The following is an 18,129-nucleotide window of genomic DNA, read 5'->3' as shown; positions in this document are numbered from 1 at the left end:
CAGCAGGTGGTCTGAACTAATGAGTCCACATTTTAAATAGGTGGCTGTAACAGAAGAGAGTTTGTTAGCTAAAGGAATGTTTTATACCAAATTTACATAGAGCTATTGCATAGAATTAAGCTTGTGGTGTCTGTTGTGGCTCTATGCAAAGATACATTTAACGGGAAAAAAAACTGCTGTATAACAGGTTGAGTCATCTATCTTGCTTTGAGATTTAATGATGTTACTTCCACTTTGTAGCATTTGTTCACAATCACATGCCTAACACATATAAACAGTGGTGCACATCTATCTATCTAGGGGTGAACAGCACCAAAAATGTCCTCAGAGGATAAAGTATCTGGGAACACACGATACGTTTTTCCGAGCAATTCTCCACTCGATCGATTTACCACACGATTCTCCGCTCGATACTCTTACCTTCCGCTTGTTTTTCTTATCATTTTTCCACTCACTTCTATGAGGAATCGAGCAGTAAAACGATCGAGAGGAATATCGGACATGACGGAATTTATCAATCGAACGCATCTATCCTGTAGGAAAACGAAATGAGTGTTCCCAGCATTAGGGTAGTTGCAGAACATTAGCAATTTTTTAATTAAATGGTTCACATTCCAAGGTTTTTACCCCTTAAGGTTCTCCTTTTTGATACTTGCTACTTCCTCATTACAATCTAGGCTTTCTCTGGGTAATATTTTTCCCAAAAACTACTTTATTTTATAGTCATTTTACAAGAAAAAATTAGGTGTAAATGCAGAAAATACAGTTTTTTTTTTCATATTTTTACCTTCCTAATTTTCACATGACAAGCCATATTTTATTACAAACTGGGCATGTGACAGACCATTATCCCCAGCTTGTGCGTCTGTAGCGATCAGATGCGTACGTTAGGGTGACAGTTTTGGGACACCAGTGCTGTACAGGTGCATAATTAGGTAACGGCAGATAAATGCATTTGTAGGGCATCCGATCGCAACAGGCGGCAGTCATTGAAAGTGTATAAACACTGAGGTATAGGTGTTGCAGGGGTTCAAAGATTCGTTGTGACTAGCACTGAAGTTTTCAAAAAGAGTGATCATCACTGCACTTGACAAAGAACGTATTAAACGTTAAGAAATGGGGACATTCCGTTGTGCTTCAGCCCAGCTGCCATGTAAATACATCTTAGGGCTGGCGCACACTACAAGAACTTTTCTAAGCGCTTTGTGATTTGTGATCTTGCTAATGTTGTTCTATGTGTGTGTATGGAGCTATGTGATTTTGTAAACATCCCCCATAGCACTGCATTAGCAAGAACTTTTAAAATCTCTAGCATTTAAAAAGCTCTTGTAGTGTGCACCAGCCCTTACCTTTAACTCCCCTGGCGGTATTCCCGAGCATAGCTTGGGCTAAGATTCAGTTGTCAGGAGCGGGAAGCCCGAGCTGCGCTCGGGCTAGCTAAATTGGCTGCTACTACAGCTTACATGGATCCCGTGCGATTGGCGCTGCTGTGCGGGACTCCATGCGCCTATTGCCTACCACTGGGACGCCCATCTCTTCTCCAATCGGCGGTGGTGCAGTGGTATGGAGCGGCGTGATGTCATCGGGGGTGGCGCCTAATTTTAAAGTGGACCAAATCTCTTACACAGAAAACTGCGCCCAGCATGTTAGGAGAGAGTTTAACCTGTCTAATCCCCCATCTGGACTCCAATTACTTGCACAGGGCAGAAGGTTAACATAGAGAAATGTGCCCTGTATGTATGTAAAGAGTTTAGCCTGTCTAATCCCTCCTCATTTGTCTCTAATCACAAGTTGTAATTTGATCTGTCCCCATGTCACCTGACTGCCATGGCAGAGTTTGCAGATAAGCTCATTGGAAAGCACAGGATGTTAACAAAATAGCCATTTGGTTTCCAACTGCTTCTGAGCTAAGTGCTTCTACTGATCTGCCTTACTGTTACCAATTTTTGCCTGGATTTTGACTCCTCTCTGCCTGCCGCCTGCACCAACCTCTGCCTGGATTTTGACTACTCTCTGCCTGCCGCCTGCACTGACGTCTGCCTGGATTTTGACTACTCTCAGCTTGCTGCCTGCACCGATGTCTGCCTGGATTTTGATTACTCTTTGCCTGCCTCCTGCACCGACCTCTGTCTAGATTTTGACTACTCTATGCCTGCTGCCTGCACTGACATCTGCCAGGATTATGACTAACCTCTGCCTGCCACCTGAACCGACTTCTGCCTGGATTTTGACTACTCTGCCTGCCACCTAAGATTGATAGCAAAGGGGAAAAAGTCTGAAAGGAATCACGCTTCTACTGCCACGATTGTCGCCCTCTGTGCAATTACCTGTTTCCCAAAATATACCTCATGCGGGAGGTGTATTTAGTATATATGTACATACTCATGGCCAGATTTCTGGCAAGGCCACATAGGCCATGGCCTAGGGCGCAGGGAAAGCAAGGGGCGGGCTGTGGGCAGCAGGGTGGCATTAGCAGTTAGCGTGCCGAACATTTGTCCTGCAATACAGAGTTTAAACATGGCAGTGGGCGTCTACCGACAGCCGGATCTGGCACTCAGGGGATGAAGGGGCAGCAAACAGGCACTAGTGTTCTCTAAGCCGCCTGTCACTCACCAAATGTGCCGCCCGCCGAGGAGTTTACAATCTAATCCCTTCCATCATGTCACTAACTGTCCTCAGAGGACCCTACAATCTAATCCCTGCCGTGTGTGTGGGAGGGGGGGGGGGAATTTAGGATGCTGTTGATCCGGGGGCAGCTGGTCATAGTGGGCCTTGGGCGGCAAAAAGTTCTAATCCGGCCCTGTACATACTGTATAGTCTGGTGCCTTATTTGTACAGTTTCACTATTTTTTAAGTTTATTCATAAATTTAATTATTTCAACCATTTTGTGTTCCAGTCTTTTATTTATATGCAGGGTGTCTACCAGGCCTTTATTCTGATATATTTTGGTGAGTTATGACTTAAGAATTGGAGGCCTAAAATTCTTGAAAAAAATGCACCGCTTTTAGACTCATAAATCTAGACAGAAACTGCTAGGGAGGTTAAGTGTGTTTTTTCTATGCTGCTGGCAGTGGAGAGATAGAAATACAAGAGAGCTATGATTACATCCTGAGGCTTTATTGGATGTTGGCTGGATATGTTCACTTGTTGATGTGAATTTAAATCTTCAGTGCTGGTCACAACGAATCTTTCAAACATTTAGTCTGTCATACAGACTGGACCGAGAATGAAGATCGGATTGCAAGTGAGGTGTGCCATTCGAGAACTGTAAAGCTAGGTATTGCAGGAGTTAAGGGTTAATAGACTTGGATAGATAGTGGTTAAAACTTAACTGGGTGGAACAAAAACACTTTTTATTTTATTGAGACTTATTACTTTAATTTTTTTTATAATTTGTAAACTTTATTGAATGATTGCTACTATAGCAAATAGCAACAATCATTCACTAATAGACCGTGCGCATGCACAAGCAGGCACGATTGTGTGGGAGAGCAAATGTGAACGCACGTGCACATATAGCAGTTTTTAATTGGGTCGTAGATTCTATGTCCTAGAACTTTTTTTTTTTTTATAAGATAATTTTTATTGAAGTTTTCAACATAGAAAAAAGATCTCCTGAAAGGGAGTAAACACAAACATAACATAACAAGAAAAATAACAAAAAGTTAACCTAGGAGGGTTACAGTCCAAATTTCAGAAAGGAAATTGAGACCTTCCCAAAGTCTTTGTCATAAAACAGTCAGGCAGTGTAACATTGACAGCTTGCATAAAATCACAAAAGAGAGGTATATAGCATAACATTTGTTTTAGGATCAATAGCAAGAAAAGGCCAAAACTCATGTTATATTGGATCACATCATATATTAGGACTGTATGGACATTTATTGGATTATATCTTGGACTGAGACGTTGATGTCTAGATTGGGTATAGTTGTATCTGAAGAATCAACCCATTTGGACCAGATTTTATTACATTTATTAGGTGGATGATGCGATTGGTAAGTCAGCTTGTAAAGAGGTCAAGCTGAGTTCACCAATCTCTTCCAGTCGGAGAGACCCGGTATAGTTTTTTGTTTCCATTGTATGACTAGGGACTTCCTGACGTAAAATAATAGGATCTGAAGAAGCTGTTTTTCCCCACGACTGCATGCAATATCTTCAATTATACCTAACATACAGATTTTGAACAGGAAGACATCAGGCAGACCAAGAGTATCTGTAAAGGTGGCCACACACCATAACATTTTTTAAATATCTGTTCAATTTAAGAATTGCACTCAATTTTTCTGATTGATTGTAACATTTCAAAAATATGACCAATGTACCTATGTTAAATTTTTTCCCCAATTATGATAAAAATGATTGGAAACTCTGAGAAAATTGCTAGGGTGTGTATATTAATAAATTGGCAATCATCCACACACCATACAATCTTTGGAGAGATTGAAGAAAAATATCTGGCATTACGGATCGATAAAAATCTAAGAAAACGGAAAATCCGATCGGATTTTTCAGTTGAATGAAAAAAAAAAAAGCTTTCGATTTTTTTCCGAAGATCCGAACGTTTTTATCAAATTGCCGTAAAATCGGATCATTTTATTGTATCGTGTGTGGCCACCTTAAGGAAGTGGGTTACCGATTTCCAGTAACTATTCACCTGGGGACAGAACCATACGCAATGTAAAAAGTCTGCTTGTTCTCGCCCACACTTGAAGCAGCAACCATCATTTAAGGGTCTCATTCTTTTTAAGCGGGCAGGGGATAAATAGGCCTGGTGGAACCACTTTAATTTAATTAGTTTGTCATGTGAGGCAATAACTGATTTATAATAGCACTCTTCAAAATCTTCCCAGTCATCTTTATTAAGAATGGTCTCTGTGCCCATCCATCGCCTTCTCACAGACAAAATTGTAGGGGCGAAATGTCAACAAAAAATTATAATATCTGGAGATCTGTTTAGTTCTGACATTTTGTAGGAGCAAACGTTCTACTCCTGAGGGCATTAAGTCTATATTGTATAGCTCAATCTGGGCTTGTACAGCATGTCTGAGCTGAAAGTACCTAAACAACGCATGCCTGGGTATACCAAATAATTCTCCATGAAATTGTGAGAAATCTTTAAAGCGACCATCAGAAAAGAGTTGATGCAAATATTTGATACTCAATTGCCCTGTGATTGGTTTTTGATTGTACCGTGATTAGTTTTCGATTGTCCCGTGATTGGCTTTGATTGCCCCGTGATTGGCTTTGATTGCACTGATTGGCTGTGATTGCCGTCTGATTGCCTCTAATCACTCTGATTGGCTCTAATTGCGTTGTAATTGCCTTGATTGCCCTCTGATTGGCTTTGATTGTCTGTGATTGTTTCTGATTGCCCCCATTGCTGTCTGATTGCCCCCTGATCAACCATCCCCCCACCCATCACTATCCTAGTGATCTAAAAACAGTGATTAGTGAAAACTTTTTTAGTATCACTAGTGTTAACAGTTAGGCCAGTTAGCTAGGCCCCTGTGTTAATGTCAGTTAGCGCCCAGCCCACCGCACCACAGTCAATAATTAATCGCTGAATAGCATCATCACTGTCGCTAATCAGCATTGGTACTATATAGTATCTGTAAGTGATCATTACTGAACGCAGTCAGATCTATATTAGGGTCACTAGGATCCACTAAAAACGCAGTGTTTGCCCGCAGTGCCAGAATTTTTTTTTCTGATCACTTCAAAAAAACACTGTACAATAGCTGTGGCACTGTAAAGATCAGTTTAGATTTTTTGTTAATCAAAACTTGGTGACCATAGCTTTTTACTCCACAAGTACTCCCTTTTGCTAGGTAGGTGCTCTTTTTCCTGGGTAGTCTCAGAGGAACACTCCCTAAATTTAGCAGTCCACCAAGGCAAGAAAGGGGTATTCTGATGATGAGGTGTACAGGTACATGGCTCAGTTGGATGAGGGTGATTGGGATGACTCATCCGACTTCTGGGTCAGAGTTCGAACCTGTAGACAGCAGTGGCTCTCTGACCGATAGCGATGACGAGGTTGAGGTCCCGGCTAGAGCCAGGCGTACTACACCCCATGCCACTGGACCGCAGGTGGCGCAGGATCAGCCTCAAGGGCAGCAGAGTGGTGCGAGCACTGGTCTCAGGTTTCATGGTGAGGCATACACCAGCAGCACAGCATCTCCTGGACCTAGCACCAGTACTTCCGTAGTCCCTGGTGAAGTGGTGAGCACCAGAATGGAAGTTAAAAATGGTTCGGTGGCATGTGCATTAAGACCCGAGTCGCAGCCACCAAGAAAACGGGCCCGTACTACCCATAGTCTTCCAGAGTTGCTGGCAAATTCCAATTGGCAATCCCCTGATTCCGCCGCCCCCTTTCACCGCCCAGTCTGGAGTCCAGGTGGAGACAGATAATCTAGGATCGGGCCTAGACTTTTTTCATCTGTTCTGCACCGAGGATCTCTACGACTTAATTGTGGCTGAGACCAACCGTTATGCCACACAATATGTAACCGTCAACCCGAGAAGCTTTTATGCCCAGCCTTTTTGGTGGAGACCACTCCAAGTTTCCGAACTTAAAACTTTTTTGGGCCTTCTACTTAACATGGGTCTAGTCAAAAAGAATGTATTGCGGTCTTATTTGTCTACGCACCCAATATATCACATGCCCATGTTCTCTTCTGTCATGTTTCAGGACACGATTTGAGATGATCCTGCACTTCCTGCACTTTAATGACAACACAACCTGTCATCAAAGTGACCACCCTGCTTATGACCGGCTCCACAAAATTCGTCCCCTCATAGACCACCTGTCATCAAAATTTGCAGATGCTTATACCTGAAGAAAAGTTAATGTTTGGTTCCCAATGTTAATTTTTGGTTTAAAAATGTTCAATAAAGTTTATAAAAGTTGATGTTAATGAAGTTAGGGCTTTGCTGCTTGCTTGCTTTTTTTTTTCTTCTCTCTTTTTTCCATCCGTTACCCTTCCAGGTGGACCAAGCAACCGCCCAACCAGCTGCAGCACTGATGGTACATCCTGACAGAAGCATTGCGCAACTGTCAGGTTACACAAAGTTGGTGCGGCAGCGCTGCAGGACGAGATTTCTCCTCCGCAGTAAAAAAAGATAAGTTTGCCGAGGCATATGAGCTGAGTGGCGGTGTTGGAGTTCATATGCTTTGGCAAGCACTTTGTATCAAAAAAGAACTCTGGCAATTATTTATTCATCCACATCGATTGATGTGAATGGAGAAATCGGGTTTGCCAGGACAAATGAGCTGAGTGAGTTTGGACGTTTTTGGGTCGCAGCTCCTATGTCCTGGCAGACGCCTTCGCCTCTTTTTTTTCACATTTTTTGGCAGATATTTTTTCATCCACATTGATTGATTGATTGCCGTTCATTTTTCCTTTCAGCCGAGAGTGCATTACCCGTATTCCCAATATAAGGAGTATAGCAGAAACTCCTAATACTGGCCATACATGTAATGATTCCGGAGAACCTAAAATGCCAGGACAGACCGCACGAATGACCTTTAGCCTTTACAGGGGTGCTCACAATTTAGCACCCCCCACATGCCAGGACAGTTAACAAACCCCACAAATGACCCTATTTTGGAAAGACAACACCCCAAGGTATTCCATGAGGGGTATGGTGAGTTCATAGAAGATTTTATTTTTTTGTCACAAGTTAGCAGAAATTGTTGTTTGTTTGTTTTTTTCACAAAGTGTCATTTTCCGCTAACTTATAACAAAAAATAAAATTTTATATGAACTCACCATGCCTCTCATGGAATACCTTGGGGTGTTTTCTTTCCAAAATGGGGTCATTTGTGGTGTTTAACTGGCCTGGCATGTGGGGGGGGGGGGTGCTGAATTGTGAGCACCCCTGTAAAGCCTAAAGGTACTCATTGGACTTTGGGCCCCTTTGCGCAACTAGGCTGCCAAAAAAGTGTCACACATATGGTATCGCCGTACTCAGGAGAAGTAGTATAATGTGTTTTGGGGTGTATTTTTACACATACCCATGCTGGGTGGGAGAAATATCTCTGTAAATTGACAATTGTGTGTAAAAAAAAAAAATCAAAAAATTCTCATTTACAGAGATTTTTTTCCCACCCAGCATGGGTATGTTTAAAGATACACCCCAAAACACATTATACTACTTCTCCTGAGTACGGCGATACCACATGTGTGACACTTTTTTGCAGCCTAGGTGCGCTAAGGGGCCCAAAGTCCTATGAGCACCTTTAGGCTTTACAGGGGTGCTTACAATTTAGCACCCCCAAAATGCCAGGACAGTAAACACCCCACAAATGACCCCATTTTGGAAAGTAGACACCCCAAAGTATTCAGAGAGGGGCATGGTGAGTCCGTGGCAGATTTCATATTTTTTTGTCACAAGTTAGCAGAAATGGAAACTTTTTTTTTAGGTTTTTTTTTTTGTCACAAAGTGTCATTTTTTGCTAACTTGTGACAAAAAATAAAATCTTCTATAAACTCACCATGCCTCTTAGTGAATACTTTGGGATGTCGTCTTTCCAAAATGGGGTCATTTGGGGGATATTTATACTATCCTGGAATTCTATCACCTCATGAAACTTGACAGGTGCTCAGAAATGTCAGAGATGCTTCAAACTGGGGAAATTCACTTTTTGCACCATAAACGCTATAACTTTTAACAAAAAAAAAAAAAAAAATCCAACAAGCATCTATTTATTGATCAAAGACATGTAGCACAATACATTTAGACAAAACTTTGTATAGAAATGTTACTTTATTTGAAAAATGTCAGCACAGAGAGTTAAAAAAAAATCATTTTTTGACAAAATTAATTTCTTTTTTGATGATTATAATAAAAACTAAAAATCACAGCAGCAATCAAATAGCACCAAAAGAAAGCTGTATTAGTGACAAGAAAAGGAGGTAAAATTAATTTAGATAGTAGGTTGTATGACCGAGCAATAAACCGTTAAAACTGCAGTGGTCAGAATGGAAAAAAAGTGTCTGGTTCTTAAAGGACTTACGAGGCCAAAATGCTTAAAGTCAAGTACCTGGAAGCTGTTTAAATGCACGGAGGACGCCGTCCGCGCCCTCCATGCAGTTCCGCCGGGTCCCCTTCCTGAAAGCGCCCCCCGTGCCGATCGCACTGTAGTGTGGATCGGAGGGGTTGGCCCTAGAGCTGCGCAGCCGCACTCGGAGCAATGCGGACTGCGCAGCCGCGGCCAGCTCTGGCGGCCATATTAGGAGCAGCATGAGAGCCCAACCTGGCCTGTGGGGTCGCGATCGGCACGGGGGTGCGCTTTCAGGAAGGGGACCCGGCGGAACTGCACGGAGGGCGCGGACGGCGTCCTCCGTGCATTTAAATAGCTTCCAGGTACTTGACTTTTTTAAGCATTTTGGCCTCGTAAGTCCTTTAAAGTGGACCCAAATTAAAAATATAAGATTTCAGAAATAAAATCTATTTTCTAAATTATAATAATAAATAGCAGCCTTTTTTCGGCTGCATGATGACAAATATAAAATATTTTACATTTATTGGAGGAACCCCTCCCTTCCTTTCATATTGCCGGGACAGAATCCGGCAAACTGGTGGAGTAGGAGGTGTCCGGCAAAGGAGGAATTGCTAATGGCTGCCACCTGTGTAACCCTAGTTATGAAAAGAGAATGGTGATAAGCATGCACTGAAATGCTCATAGGCTTGAAGGAGTGTTTATTTATCTTTGTATGTGTCAGAGCGGTGCAACTAAATATTTTGAATTAAAAAAAATGTTTGGTTTGGGTCCGCTTTAAGGGGTTTTAAGGCTGCAGTCCTTAAGTGGTTCAAAGGGACCTGAGGTGAGGGACATATGGAGGCTGCCATATTTAAGAGAACCCCACAAAAACTTGTATACGCTGCTCAACTGCAATTTATTGCATAATTTAATTATATTAACATGTGTCAATAAATATTAATATAGGCTAATGGTTAGGCCACATAGAACATTAAAGCCATAGTATATGCTAAATATACTGTAAGTAGATGATCACCTCTGCAAGAGTGGCATAAATATCAGTCAAATACAATTGCACATCTGGATATTAACTATCTACTAGTTTTAACTCCCTGTGGCACAATCCATGCAATCTTATCAATATGTTAACCCCTAGGAGATGAAAAAGGATTGTAAATTCCTCACAGGATTTTACATTTGGGTGGCGTGGAAGATTTGGGTGCTGCCATAGGCCATAATGTGAATTACAGTTATAGCGGAGCTCACTGTGTAATTTGAGTTCCAGCAACAGCCAGAGCCCACATAACAATGAAAACTGTGAAATTTGGGTGCTGGCAATAGCCGGAGCCTGAATTGGGTAAAGAAAGGCACAGGGCCGGCGCTACCATAGAGTCAAAGGAGGCAGATGCCCCAGGGCCCCAGAGCTTGTAGGGGCCCCCAGTGGCTACAAGAGGAAACAAATTTTCAAATCGACCTTATAGTTTTTGAGAAAATCGATTTTAAAGTTTCAAAGGAAAAAAATACACATTTAAAAACCTGCCGACTTTAATGGTTAATAGCAAATCCACCTTAAATGCTAGAAACCCTAAATTTGCATAATATGTTAAGGAGATCATTAGGAATAAGAGGAAAAAACAATTTTTCAAAAAGACCTTATCGTTTTTGAGAAAATCGATTTTAAAGTTTCGAAGGAAAAAAGTATACTTTTAAATGCGGTAAATGTAGTAGCAAACCTAACGGTAGTGTAATTTTACATGCATCAAATGAAAGCGCAATAAATTTCCTGACGGGGTTTCCAGGGGGTCTATACGCAGCCGCAGCGCTTTGGCCAGGGATCGCTATACAGCCGCAATATGGCTGTATGAAGATCCCTGGCATTTTTTCCTATTTTCCCTTTTTTTTATGTTTAGAGTGTGGGAAATTTTTTTTATTTTAAATAATGTGGGTTCCCCCCTCCTGAAACTTTTTAACCCCTTGTCCACCCCCATGCAGGCTGGGATAGCCAGAATGTGGAGCACCGATTGGGACTTCACACCCTGACTATACCAGCTGCAAAAAAGGTCCCCTAATGCCGATTTTTGTTCCGGGGTATATGTTGCGGGGGCCCCCCATGTTTATTTTGCCCTGGGGCCCCATTGTTGCTTAAACCAGCCCTGGAAAGGCAGGAAGGAGATTTGAGAATAGGGCAATATATTAATTCAGTAGAGCAATATAGGTAGAAGAACAGTTAGTTCTCAGAACGCCAAATTTCCACACGCCTTTTTCACATGCAAGCATAGAGAGTCCCAAGATGCATCACTACTGATCATTTAGCAAGAACGCTGTTAATGTGACTGTTCAGACTAGAGTGGTGTGTTGGGTGCGGCTTACAAAAATGTTTATCCAGCAGTATTTTGATACATGTGCAAACCCATTTAGTTAAATTAAATGGCTGCTTTACATACAGAAATCATAGGGCTACTATGCAGAACACTACCATATGCAGTACAGTACACAAATATCTGGAAATCCATTATCACCATGAAAGTGTCTGTGTTACCGCTATTAAAACCATTTTTTGTTTTGCAAATGTCTGCCCACTGGTAAACTCTTTAGCATGTATGCTTGTTTTGTTATGCCCTGGGAAGTAACTGTACAATTAGTTGCAATGTGGAGAGAACAATAACTGAGATGTTTAATTAGGTGTGAAATGCTCTGCCTATCAATGGGCTGTCTCTTCACGACTTCACAGGCTCTGCTAAAGAGCTTAACAGTGCAGATTAAAGCAGAAAAAAATTGTCTCCTGTCTTCCATCTGTTAACTGTAGGAGCTGTCACACACCATTCAGCTCTCTGTCTAAAGGATTGAAGTTTTGTCATTTTTTTTTATATACTCATTTTTAAATCTATCATATTTAAAGTCTGTATGTTGTTACCTTGATGGTAAGACAAAAAGACATTTGTATGATTCGTTTTTCTTTAGTTAGTAAGAAGAATGCATTCTAAGTCTTGGAATATCATTTTTGGATTTTTGTTTGCCACGGTATTGGGAGGACATCTCCAGACAACTACAGGTAAATAAGTAAATTTAGTTATAAGGCGCTTAGTTACTAAACCTCCTAAATGAATTTGTCTAACCCTTGTTATGCACCCATACACTATTCGATAGCCTTCATAGATTAGACATTATACTACACTATTCGATATCCTTCATAGATTAGACATTATACTAAACAGGACTATTAAATCTAACAAGAATCTATACAAATGATGGTATTTTCAATGGATAGTAGGATTAAAATATTGGCCAGATATTGTTTGGACATGTCAGATTACTGTCCTAATAATGCTGGCATTAGTGTGGGTGGGGGGTGGGGGAAAGGGGGTTCCAGGCAGGAGTAGTATGTGGTTACCGTTTACATAGCTTTTTACTGCATCAGGTAGTACAAAGTTAGTTGCTGTGTGGATGAGATCGATATTAGATAAGATAATGGTGCAAAGTAGTTCAAAGTGGTAGAGCAGGTAAATTATCGATATGTGGAAGATATCTATTATCTACCTAATCTAACCCAAATTGTATAATGTAGTAAGGGCACCTTATTTGTTATAACAAAAGCCTTCCACCAACCATACAATATATACATGGGAGTCTAGCAAGATGACATTACCTGTCCATATTATGACATTTTAGTCTCTAACTTGCCCCTTCCTGTTTTAAGTTGCAGCATACCATATGTGCAATGGGTCAGCGAAAGCAATAAATGTGTACTTGATATGATTTCAGTGTTCCATTCACATTTTACCAATGTTTGCCGCAATAATTAACAAATGATAAAGAATTTAGCTGCGTCAGCTTTTTTGGGAGAAATGTTAGAGCAATATATTTATAATTTATCTCTATCAGAGGTAATTAAAACAGTATGAAACCAAAAATGTTGTCTTAATAGAACGAGGTGCCTGAATCAGTAATAACATAACAGGTTATTTCCACAAAAGTAAGAGAGCTAAGTGTGTTCTAAATCAATAATCATATAAAGCAAATGCCACTCCTCCTCAAATAATATCATATACTATGTTTGAGAAGGCCCTAAGAACTTTTTTTGAGCAGCAGATGGAATTTCAAAAAATAAATACACAAACATTTTAACTACATGTGTAGATTCATCAAAGCAGGGATCAGAGGGTTAAAAGTATTTTATGTATATGAACAACACTAACCAGTCATGATTTTATTACTGTAGCTGTAATTAGTGGCTGCATTTGCCCACACCATAGTAACTGTATATAATCGCACATGTAGAAATAAATATACCAACACATTACTTATAAGTATTTAAAATGAAGAGATATAACTTTGTATTCTGAAAGTGAATATTCAAGGTATCATTCTGACTATCACAGCAAAGTAAGGCACATATATATATATAATAGGAATGAGAAGGACAATGTGAAGGCTTCTGTCTCTAGCACCTCCCTTGATAGGTTAATCTACACTTGGATAATGTTTGGTAAAGGGAGATGTGCAGTATTGTGACAAGTGAGGTTTGGTATCATAGCTGATTTCGTTTGAGTAGCTTCATTATGAGAAGTTGAAGCAATGAAGCCAAAACATGTTCATTTGTGCTGGACTTGGTCACATTACTGTAATCTATCTTCATGGAAAATATGTTTGTATGACTAATTGTGGCAACCCATGACAACCTGGTGGTGATTTTAAATCCCATACATACAAAATGGCAATCATAACTAAGGCTTAAAACCTAACTTCAGGGTAATGTTAATGCACAAATGAAAAACATGTAAACAAATACTTTTTCCAACCACCCCCAAAATGAAAAACATTACTTTGGCTAACAGTATGGTAGATTGCAGTGATTCTTACATCTATTACAGAATGCATAGCCAGCCAGGCTCATTCCATCTTTGCACTGTTCAATTTATTTGCTTATACTTACCTCTTTCCTGCTCGGATAAAGGGCAAGATTTGCTGTTGCTAAAAGTGTTCAGATATTTCGATTTCTCTTGCCCCTTTAGATACCATGAGCTTGTCTTTAAATATTTTTGAACTAGGAGGTCTCAACAGTGGCGTAACAAACAAGCTTGTGGTCCCAATGCAAGTTTTACATGGGGCCCCAACCACTGTATTGATATGGAGCCCCAAAACCTACCAAAGACAGCTGCAGTGTCTGAGAGGTGTAATCAGAGTAAGGAAACAGTTTATAAAGGATTACCAGTATTCAATGTACATAAAGAGGTGTTCATTACCAGCATAGCAATGAAAAGCTAATAAGATGGATGTAGGTGAGCCCCTCTGGACCAGGGACCCGGTGCAGTCACAACCGGTATTGCTATGCCACTGGGTCTCAAGAATGCCATGTTTTAAATTAGAACTCTATTAAGTTTCATTGAATTGGTCATTTAAAACAAATAAAATGTTTTAGTTATACTTATTTAAGAGTGTCAGACTTTCAAAAGCGATCTGGTTTCCAAAGTTTTAATACCAAGATACTAAATTGACAGTTATAGGATTAACAGAATAGTTGAGTTCATGTTTGGCTATACATTTTAAAGACAACAGAATGGGCAAGTTCTTCCTGTAAAAACGTTGTCATTGTGAAGAGTGGATGAACCCACTAAGTAGCTGTTTATACTCCTGCTATGGCACTCAGGGTAGAACTAGCTGATTTGAATGATCTATTGAAGCTAATCACAAATAATAGGAGAAAGTTGTTATTATGTTATTAATAATAATGATTTATACAGCACATAGACATTGACACACACAACAATACACTCACTGGTACATAGTACAGACATGGTAGACAATATAATTGTTATAGTGATAAAACTCACAAGACACAAATGGTAGAGAAAGGTATTTAAGAAATGTTATAAAATGGGGATCGTAATATTTAATGCACCATGGATGAGTTAATCAAAGAGGAAAGCTTCTGTGAACCTTTTCCCAACACTAACTCTATACCAGTTAAAGAAAAAGAGTTCTGCACTCTGCATTCAGATAGGGTGTGCTTATGAGCAAACAGACATTATAGAACCAAGAAAGAAAAAGGTAACCTATATGTATATCGCTTCTCCATGTTTTTTGAATACCCATTATTTAACACATAATAGGAACATGTAGTTAGAAACATCCAAAAGCAAACTACAACCACCGACAATATGATCAGGTATAAGTCAATACATGATTATTAATATGTATTAGGCTTCTGGCATAATTTATCTACAATAAATCAAATAATCAATATTTAGAGTCATAGAAAATATAAAAACCATGTACCATAAGTGTAGATTGCAAGCGTTTCTCCAAAAGCAAAATGCAACCATTGTCAGTGATTTTTATTTGAGTTGTATTTCCATTTTGAAAGAGCAAACCTAAGCCAATGAAATAATCATGTAGAAATCATTTGAATGACAGCAGCATTTCTAAAAGTATAACATTTTATTTGCAGCCAGTGTATTTATTGTAGGCCATCCCAAATCCAACAGACAATCAAAGATCATCTTTCTTCTGATGCTGAAGCAAAATCATGAACACAGTAACAATTTACCGTACATGCCTAACAAACTAATAGCACCACATCCTGCAATCTCTGGCTCCTCCTTGTTTATGATATAATTGAGATTTTCATCCAGTGGATTAGGGTAGACCCGGTAGAGGGACTACTCTCAAGCTGTGAAAAAGCATGATCTTGTGAAATTTATTTAGAAAGACAAAGGTATTAATATATGGCATTTTCAGAATTTTTCAACAGAAATTATTTAAAAGGTGGAAGTAATCCTAGTGCACTGCGTATTTCCTGTCCTGCAATCCTAATAATCCCATTGAAGAAAGCTAGCCTACAACTGTCTATTAAATAAGATCAGCACCCCAATACTGCGCTCATGTACAAAACATAAAATATAAAACAACTTGGTATAAGTTTTAGTGCAGGCAAAACCACATTAAACATTCAGCTGGATCCTAGGATCAATGTCAGTGGGAGCGCTCCTATTGGATGTGTGCACCATCAATACAGTTCAGGTTATGATTGGATAAGCGCTCTGCGATGCTTGCACTTCTAAGAGATATCAATAGCTGAAGTAAAAAGCCCCCCCCCCCTTCGTGTCGCTGCGGGATCCGGGATTGCACTATGGGCTGCTCGGTGCTCCGGTTCAGTTTTGGAGTATCTGATGATTCCCTGTAGTCCTTCCATAGCTGGCACACATCTACTGTACTGTGAGCAGGTCCAGATCGGGAACACTGTACAGCGGAGTGCCAGAGAGGCTGCCAGGTGGCCAATACCTCGGAGGTGAAAGCGGGCCCAGTAGGCCGCGAAGTCCGATGAGTTTTTCCCCGAAGGGGGGGCTTTTTACTTCAGCTATTGATATCTCTTAGAAGTGCAAACATCGCAGAGCGCTTTTCCAATCATAACCTGAACTACAACTGTCTATTGTTGCCTTTGCTACAATGACAGCTAACATGAATCAACCAGCCACAAAGATAAGCAATAGACTTATCACACTTTGTAAAGATGCACACGTTTCAATACATTATTAATATTACTTAGATAATTACTGAATCCATATATTACTTTGTTGTTTTGTGAATGTTCATTCTTTAAAGCCAGTCATATAAAGCAAACAAAGCATCATAATAATACCCATTTCAGTCAAGCAGAGGATATGAAACATTCTTATGTTATTAATTAAAACTTGGCACGCTGTGTGAAGAGAGGGGAAGACAGATGAAAATGCTGAACTTTTGCCCCTTTTGTCAAGCGAACTTGTAATAGTCAGGCAAAGAGCTGTATTCATAAATTCCTGACTCAGACTGTTCTAACAATAGAGCATTTTCCCAGATATTGCATAGAGACTGTTTCATCATTAATTCTACAAAGCCTACAAGCTGCTGCTTGTGTCATTTTCTGGGTAGCGTTCCTCCTACTGGTTCACAAAGTTACTTGTTACAAGCTAAGTGTAGGACACATTCAAAACATTAAGCTGTTGGGCTTCCTTCATTTTCAATCAAGGAAAATACCTGCAGCTAAAACCATTGTTTGGCAGTAATGTTGCATTCTGGGTTAAGAAAGTTACCTCACAGTCAGGCATGAGCTTCCGAATTCCGTGGAAGCTAAAATACCGAAATTCCGCCGGAATTGGGGTTTCCGCATTGTTCCGCGGAATCCGGAAACGTCAAACCGGAATGTGGAATAATGCGTAATTCCGGCAAAATCGGAATCGGAATGAATTGACCAATCAGGAGATGCGGAATGAGTTGACCAATCATGACAACAAGCTCATGGACGCGAAATACCGCCTGGGCGCCACCCCCCCAAACAGTGCACATATAAAAAAACAGCATTTCCGTAATAAAAGGCTGAAATTTACGAAAGTACACTTTTCAATCACGTTTCCGTAATATACAACAACTTTATTGACAATAGACAACATAGACACAATCATTCGAAAATTATGGAAGTCCGGATAAAAATTATGGAAAATACATGTGGAATACCACGGAATACCACCGGAATGTGCCGGTATGCGGAATTTCGGTATGACGGTATGCGGAATTGTCCCGGAAACGGAAATGGGCTCTTCCGACCATGCCTGCTCACAGTGATATCAGGGATACTAAACAAAGGCTACCACCATGGCGCTTACATGTAATTTGTAAGTCCATTAATAACTCAGGTATTTAGCTTAAAGCACACTTGAAGTGAGAGGGATATGGAGGCTGCCATATTTATTTTCTTTTAAACAATGCAAAATGCCTGGCTGTCCTGCTGATCCTCTATCTTTAATACTTCTGACTCTAGGTCCCAAACAGGGATGAAGATCAGGTGTTTGGGACTGACGTCTGGGTAGAGTAGTCACATACTTGTTTCAGGTTTCTAATTCAGACACTATTGCAGCCAGAGAGATCCGCAGGATGCCAGACAACAGGTATTGTTTAAGGGCTCGTTTCCACTATCGCGAATCTGCATGCGTCCAACGCATGCAGATCCGCACATGTAATACAAGTGGATGGGCCTGTTTCCACTGTAGCGTTGTTGAGGTGCGTTTTTTTCAGCGTGAAAAAAACGCACAAAAGAGCCAACGATTTCGCCTGCGTCGGGAATCCGTGCGAATCGCCGCTAATGTATTTAATAGTAAAAACGCAT

At 40.4% G+C, this 18,129-nt stretch overlaps 1 protein-coding gene across 2 annotated transcripts in view; it reads left to right on the top strand.

Annotated features, from left to right (window-relative positions):
* Positions 1–11,767: 11,767 nt before the first annotated feature.
* IMPG2 (interphotoreceptor matrix proteoglycan 2) overlaps positions 11,768–18,129 on the top strand; it is a 122,255-nt gene continuing 115,893 nt past the window's right edge. For both annotated transcript variants that reach the window (XM_068268434.1, XM_068268433.1), the window contains exon 1: positions 11,768–12,039. In XM_068268434.1, the coding sequence (XP_068124535.1) occupies positions 11,961–12,039 (79 nt within the window). In that variant the 5' untranslated portion in view covers positions 11,768–11,960. The remainder of the gene's footprint in view (positions 12,040–18,129) is intronic.

The sequence above is a fragment of the Hyperolius riggenbachi genome, chromosome 2 (genome assembly GCF_040937935.1).
Source record: "Hyperolius riggenbachi isolate aHypRig1 chromosome 2, aHypRig1.pri, whole genome shotgun sequence".
Classification (NCBI taxonomy): Eukaryota; Metazoa; Chordata; class Amphibia; order Anura; family Hyperoliidae; genus Hyperolius; species Hyperolius riggenbachi.
This window is presented reverse-complemented; position numbering and strand designations above follow the sequence as displayed.